We start from the raw sequence: 7,453 nt of genomic DNA, 5'->3' as shown, positions 1-7,453 counted from the left end.
GAATCCCCTGGGAAGAGGAACCTCAGTTGAGAAGATGCCTTCATCACACAGCCTATAGAGAAGTCTGTAGGGCATTTTGTTGATGGACTGTTGTGCGAGGACCACTGTGGGTAGTGCCACCCTGAAGGTGGTCTTGGGTTGTACAACGTAACAAGTTGAGCAAGCACTGAGAACGAGCCAGTAAGCAGTGTTCCCCATGGTCTCTGCCCTAACTTCCCTCCACGATGGACTGTGAGCTATAAGATAGCAAAAACAAAACAAAACCCCTTTCCTCCCCAAGTTCCCTTCGGTCATAGTCTTTGTCACAGCAATAAAGACAGCAGTGAAGTCCATGGGTTTCAAGACTGGGGAGCATACAGTCAGTCATTTCAAGCTCATTTTTGATGACTGTGGCCTTATAAGTATCCTGACGATGCTATCTAGTAGTAAATCAGACAACATGCGTTTACAAAGTAAGTATATTAAAGATTAAAAATTCAAAAGCAAATTTACATATACTACTGAAATAATTATGTCTTGGTTTATTTATAAATGAGAGCAAAGTAACAGTGAGCAGTATTTCAAAAGCTGAGAAAAGGCAAAATTAACAGAACTATATACACTGGAGAAGGGGGTTGATGGCTTGGAAAAGCCAGACAAAACCAAAACCAATCAAACAAAATCAACCAAACAAAACTCCAGGACTAAATACATGGCCTTTATTTCTTCCAGATCAAAGATTTTGGGTATGATCATATAAAGATGAACAATCAAGTTTTGCAACCTAGAAATATTTACTTCTTAAAACTATATTAATACTTTAGTAAACTATACAAAAAAAGATAAGGAGACAAACATGTACATTTATAGAACTGCGTATCAGTCAGGCCAGATCCTGCAGAGGGAATTCCCAGCATGACCTCATTCATCTGTGAGGACACAGAGCAATCCTTGTTTGGACATACACCATCTTCTCCTGCACGAGCCGCTCTTCACCGCTTGATGGCTTCCTTCTACACGTGTGTATGTCTAGTTGTCTGCTTCTCAGAGCAGACATTTACCTAAAAGAGGTTAACAGAATTAGCTCCTGCTTATTAAACTGGATCTCTCTCTCTCTCTTCCTCTCTCTCTCTCTCTCTGGCATGTGTATATCAGCATTAAATTCTTGAGGGGTAGAAACAGTGAAGAGAGCTGGCCATGAAGCCAAGGACGTCCAAGGAGGTAAAACAAATCTTTTCTCAACTGATATTTTAATAATAAAGTCAATAAACTTCCAAGAATTAAGATATATCTGGGGCTGGAGAGATGGCTCAGCGGTTAAGAGCACTGACTGCTCTCCCCGAGGTCCTGAGTTCAAATCCTAGCAACCACATGGTGGATCACAAACATCCATAATGATGCCCTCTTCCAGAGTGTCTAAAGACAGCTACAGTGTACTTACATATAATAAATAAATAAATCTTAAAAAAAGATATATCTCTCTAAATAATAAAATATGCAATTTCTAAAGAGATGACTCAGCAGCTAAGAACACTTCCTACTCTTGCAGAGAACAAGAGTTGGATTCTAAGCACCCATCTTAGGTGGCTCACAACTGCTGGCAACTAGAGTTCCAGGAGGATTTGACTTGTTCTGACCTGCATGGGCACCCATACCCACAAGCAGACACAGACACACACACACACACACCCCTAAGTCAAAATAAAATCTTAAAATGCCACTTGCAGATCCAGTGCCCTCTTCTGGTCTCTTCCTTGCCTCCACCCTTCCAACATACACAGTACATTTACATTCATGTAAGCAAAACACTCATACACATAAAACAAACAAACAAAGTCAGTTGGTGGTGGTGGGGGACACTTTTAATCCCAGTACTCAGGAGGCATAGGTAGGCCAATCTTAAGTTTAGGCCAACCTGGTTCAGGGATTAACAGGAAAATCCAGTCTCAAAAAACTCCTCACCAAAAACATGACTTCTGTTTTTCTAAACAAAATATTCCTAAGGAGGCAAAGTCATTTCAGATTTTAACTTACCTTCCTCATCCACCAGCCATTGGAGGAGGGCTGGGGCCACGAAGGTGACTGATCCTACCCATTCTTCGTGGAGGGTTTCCTGGTGGCCTAATAAAAAAGGAAGTTAGCATCTACTGTTTAGTAAACCCAGCTTCAGTTGGGTCTCTTTTTTTTGAGAGTGTCTTGCTATGTAGTGTTGCCTAGCCTGAATTTTCTATATAGATCAGACCTTGAACTCAGATTCTGCCTACCTCTGTATCCTAACAGCTGGTTTTAAAGGTATACACCACCATTCCTGGCCAATTGGTTCCTTTTATTAAGCATTCAACCACACCTTTTTCAATAAACACAGGAAAATGAGCACGGTAACCTATAATGGTTATCTCAGCTCTAGGGAGGCCAAGGAAGAAAGATTATCACAAGTTTAAGGTCAGCTTAGGATATGTAGCCAGGACTGAGCCAACAGCGCTACAAAGTCAACCCTATCTCAAAAAACGAACAAGTCACACAACCCTAAGAGTCTTAAAATAGCAACTACCATGCAGGTTAGCAAGTGGAAAAAAAGAAAAGGAAGTACACGGAGAAGTTTTAAACACGTGGCCAGACTGAGCCGGGCCATGGCCATGTGAGGACAGCAGGGTGGAGAGAGAAGTCACTGACCAAGGGGGAAAGCCTGGACCACGAGAGTAAAGGGCAGAGCAAAGAGGCCAAGTAACCAAAATGTTTGGATTATATGACATTTAGGGTATGGGAGGTATGCTAGCCATACCCTGTAACAAGTATGGGACTGAAGGCTGCAGGGAGAACCTGGTGGCTGGTGTCTGCTTTGATATTTCAACTAGTACCTCAGGTAGCCATCTGTCTCAGGTCTGAAACCTAACAGTTGATCAGATGGAACCTCAACTGAGCAACTGCCTCCATCATCAGAGCGGCCGACAGGGCGTGTGTGTGTGTGTGTGGTGTACTTTGACTGCTAGCTGCTGAGAGCCCACTGTGGATGGTGCCAGCCCAGGCTGTATAACAAAGGTAGCTGAGCAAGCCTGGCGAAGGAAGCCAAAAGCAGCTGTCCTCCACGGTCTCTGCTTCAGGACCTGCTTTGACTTCCCTAGGTGATGCACTGTAACAAGACTTTCCTTGCCCAAGTAGCTTGTGATCAGTGCTGGATCACAACAGCAGAGAAGCAAACTCTAGTCAGGAATCAAAACTGCAAACACTCAGCGTGTGGGCTGTAGCTCCTCCTCCTAAGTAAACCCAAGCCCAGGGCAGGGCTGGTGCCATTTCTCATCTCAACTGGTCGCTGGCGGCTGAGTCCAGATTGCGCTGTGAAGTCTCTAGATTTGAATGGTGCTCATTAGTTTTCAGCCTATAGTTTAGCTTTCCTGTGGTAAATTTTAAAGTTAAAATTTAAAAATTTTATAGTTCTGCTAATTTGACTGTTTATCAGAAAAAGCAACTTGACTTTTAGTTTGTAGTAACTTGTTAAGTTTGTGAAATGAGATTTTCATTGCTACAGGTTCAACTCTATCTAAAACAAGATGAAGACGAAGGAGAAACATCATCAGTAGGAAAGGCTCTCCCTACCCTCTTCCATCGTCATATCTGGAATCAGAGGAGCTCCCGTAGCCTCTTCTTTTCTTCACATCTTGCTGAAGCAGAGTTTTGAAACTGAAACAAAGGGGCAGAAAACAACAGAGTCTCACTTCTGACACCAGTGTCAAGCATACTGCCATGGTTCTCCAATCTCTGAAAGACGGTGACTAACCCAACTTATTAGCTTAAGCCTCCGGTTCCTGATGCCAGCTGGACAAACCTACCTAGCATACGCATATGTCTAAAACAGGGCGTGCCGTGCTCTATACCAAGCCACCTGCCCCTGCAATTCTCCTCTGCTAGTGACACCTGTAGACAGTGCGAGACCAGAGTCCTCGTCAGTGTCATTCCTCCTCTTAGGTGTCAGCATAACCTATTTTTACAGTATCATACCGTCATCAGCCCCACCCCAACTAACTTATTCTGTTTTTAACAGTGTCTTACGTTCACCATGCCTGCAATTCCTCTGCCTATAGCCTACCTGACATCACCTCGCAGAGGGAACAGATACGGGTATTATAGTCAGAGGCACAGAACTACTCAGAATGTCAGAAAATGCAATTTCCTTTTTTCCCCCTAAAGACAAGGTTTTACTATGTGTGACGCCTAGCTGGCCATAAATCCCGCCTGACTGAATTCTGAAACTGGGATTAACAGTGTATGCCAACCATTCTTAGCCCAGTTTTCTAACTTCTTAGATGGAGGGGTTAAACTAAGGCAAAACAGTAAACAATATAGGTAAAATTTGCAAAAGTAATTAAATTTTGCACTGGTAACTGTGAAGTCAGGGCCTTGTCCCTCCTTGGGTAACTTCCTCTAGTGTGCACTTTCCACAGTGGCACTCATCCACTATATCTGCAATATGAAGACTGAGATTATACTGAATATACTAAATTACACTGACTATGAAAACTGACAGTACTAATATACTTGTCTTACTTAGGGTTACTATTGCTGTGATGAAACACCATGACCCAAAGCAAGCTGGAGAGCAAAGGGGTTCACCTGACTTACAGTTCCACAATCAGAGTCCATCACTGAAGGAAGTGAGGACAAGAACTCAATCAGGGCAGGAACCTGGAGGCAGGAGCTGATGCTGAAGGGGTGCTGCTTCCTGCCTTTCTCCCCACAGAACCCAGGGGTGTCCCCATCCACAATGGGCTGGGCCTTCCCACACCGATCACTAAGTAAAAATGTCCTACAGGCTTGCCTCTAGCCTGATCTTATGGAGGCATTTTCTCAATTGAGGTTCCTATTTTCAGTAATTCTAACTTGTGTCAAGTTGACATAAAACTTGCCAGCCCAATACTCAATGAAAGGAGGACGTATCCTTCTCGATCTACTCATGACTTTCCAAACATGAGACATTCAAATATTTACTCAATTCAGGGTAAGTAAGATCTGGTAGTAACTGCCTGGTAATTTAGGTAACATAGCACGTAATGGTCAAACACCACCCCTCATCTAATACAGAACTGCTTAAAATGCCTGAGAAGTTGACTTTTTTTTTTCTTTCTATTATTAACTAACTCTTCATTAAGAGTTCAGAACCAGGAATGGTGGCACATTCTTGTAATTTCAACACTTAGGAGGCTAAGGCGGGGTGACTACAATGACTTCCAGACCAGCTTAGACTCTCTATAACACTAAACCAGCTATGAGACTAAATAGCAACACTTGGTCTCAATTAAAGAAATGCTTTTATACTTACAAGAAAACCACAAATTCTGCTATTCCCCAGAAGAAGTCTGTTAGGAAAGACACTCTCCATGGGGACTGATTCCTGTTGTCCAACACCTGACCTACAGAATTAAAGAAACTGAGGTAAGTGCCACAAGTCCACAACTCGGCGCTGTCTTTAATCAGCGGAGCAACACCAATGAGTTCAGCTTTTGACTTGTTGACTTCTTCAAGCCAGTCAACATCAGAGGTCCACTGTGAGTGCAGTCAAACTCTGGGATCTAGAGTTCACTCCTGTGTTAGATGCCTATTTTCAGTACGTAATTCTCGGAGGCAAACTCATTCTAGGCATCTCTTTGCCATCTCCTTCTCACTGGTAAAATGCACACAACATTTTAGTGGCCAGATGGATGCAGCAGAACACTGATCACTTTTGAGTACATAGCTGTATGAGCTAGTGACCTAAATTGCAAATAACAGAATCTGCGAGCGCTCGAAACTGAAGGTGGAATGTTGATGCTTCCTGTAGTGCCCATCACACCACCTATCCCAAAGCTTTGTAATCAGGAGGTGAAATCCTGAAAAGCCGAGAAATTCAAAGTGCTCTCAGCCCTAAGACTTCTGCTAATCGCCCTACTCTCTGGAGATACACAGATGAATCTGATACAACCACACCTATTTCCAGGGCCCCAAGACAGTCATGTAGAAATGCGCCAAGGAGTCTCACCTAAGTCACACAGGTGGGCAGATGGTTCTGGCACTGATACGACCTTCTCAGGCTGTATTTTTTTCTTTTTCAGTAATTGGAGACTTGCTTCCCAAGTTCTTTCAAACTGGGTAAAGTCTTGGGCTTAGGACTAGTTACACTCTTAGGGGAGAAAAATCTGTCACAACTTTTGTATTGCCTGGAGTGGTGGTGCTTGCCTTTAATTTAATCCCACTACTCCGGAGTCAGAGGCAGGAGGATCTTTGGGAGTTAGTGGCCACCTTAATGTACACAGTGAGTTACAGGACAGACAAATCTACAAAGTGAGACCCTGTCTCCAAATTTTATTTATTTTTTTCATATTCTTGCTAGTTCTGCATCACCACCATCGCCATCATTATTGTACGCATTATAGAGGCAGTATGGTAGGTAATACTGGAGCCAACCTGAGTTCAATTTAACCTAAATTTCATACTGCCTTTGTGGTCTTGAGCGAGCTAGACAATCTATCTATGTCTCAGTCTGCATCCGAAAAACAGGGATAGAAATACACCATCTGAGTAGAACAGTTACAAGGATGAAAGAGATGCTAGGCAAAGAACGCTGCTCTAGCGGCCCAAACAAGCGCGTTGTATCCGGACCGGGTTAGCGTCTCTGTCATTCCCGGGTTAAGGACACCCGCGCCCGTGATCACTATCGCAAACCCACAATCGGAAAATTGGCTGTACCAGGAGGCTTCAGGGTCCCCCAGCGGCACCCGGGGACCTTCTGGGCTGCGCCTCGGTCCCACCGCCTCCGCTTCCCACTCCTTCCGGCCACTGGTGTGGGGGAGGCCGCCCCAAGCTCCGGACCCGGCGAGCCAGGACAGAAGCGGCCCAGGGTAAGGCTCTCACTCACCATTCGAGATGTAAACCATCTTCCCTCCGGTTGCCTGCTTCCTAGCGACAGAGAAGACCGGACGCCCCTGTTGTCGCCGTACCTAGCCTCCCGCCCCGCCCTGTACGTCACAGGCCACTGACAGACCCAAGTCAGGCTAGAGGTGGGTCGAGCCCATTGGCTGCTGGGAGACAACTCCTGACTGGAGGTTCCGCCCAGTCACACAAGTAACTTCCGCTGGCGTGGATACTGCCTGAGTCAGGAGACCGGATATGACGTCTAGGAGAAACATTGTTTGAGGGTCCTCCCCCACCCCTCACTTGGTTCCGGTTTGACCGAGAGTCATTGAAGCCACAGCACTGCCGACCGGAAGTCGCTTGCTAGTTGGCAGACACGCGCAGGGTTCGGGTCCGAGGTGGCTCGAAGGGCTTGGAGGGCGGAACGTTCCTCAGCTTTCCAGATGTGTTGCTGTCTTCTGGAGTGGCAGGGAGAGGCTCTGAGGCGGGGTCTGGGACATGAAGAGCTTTAACCATCAGATTTTGCTGAACTCACTATTAAGTCCCTCTGGACCGTATTCCATTTAAGCCAGTTATTTCTGCTCTCATTTTG

At 45.0% G+C, this 7,453-nt stretch overlaps 1 protein-coding gene across 2 annotated transcripts; it reads right to left on the bottom strand.

The window, feature by feature from the left end:
- Positions 1-676: 676 nt before the first annotated feature.
- Selenok (selenoprotein K) lies at positions 677-7,072 on the bottom strand. 2 transcript variants are annotated; one of them, XM_021182082.3, is made up of 5 exons: positions 6,866-7,072; positions 5,294-5,384; positions 3,574-3,657; positions 2,014-2,100; positions 677-1,040 (listed from the first exon to the last, which is right to left on the bottom strand). In XM_021182082.3, exons 1-5 carry the CDS (start codon positions 6,882-6,884, stop codon positions 1,037-1,039), a joined length of 285 nt encoding a protein of 94 aa, XP_021037741.2. In that variant the 5' UTR covers positions 6,885-7,072; the 3' UTR covers positions 677-1,036. The 2 variants fall into 2 exon arrangements, with proteins under 2 accessions (XP_021037741.2, XP_021037740.1); XM_021182081.3 differs by lacking the exon at positions 677-1,040 and having other exon boundaries at positions 2,010-2,100.
- Positions 7,073-7,453: the final 381 nt, after the last annotated feature.

This window comes from Mus caroli, unplaced genomic scaffold, assembly GCF_978045245.1.
Source record: "Mus caroli unplaced genomic scaffold, Mus_caroli_1 scaffold_12, whole genome shotgun sequence".
In the NCBI taxonomy this organism is placed as follows: Eukaryota; Metazoa; Chordata; class Mammalia; order Rodentia; family Muridae; genus Mus; species Mus caroli.
The sequence above is the reverse complement of the archived record's forward strand: the minus strand, read 5'-3'. Positions and strand labels throughout refer to the sequence as shown.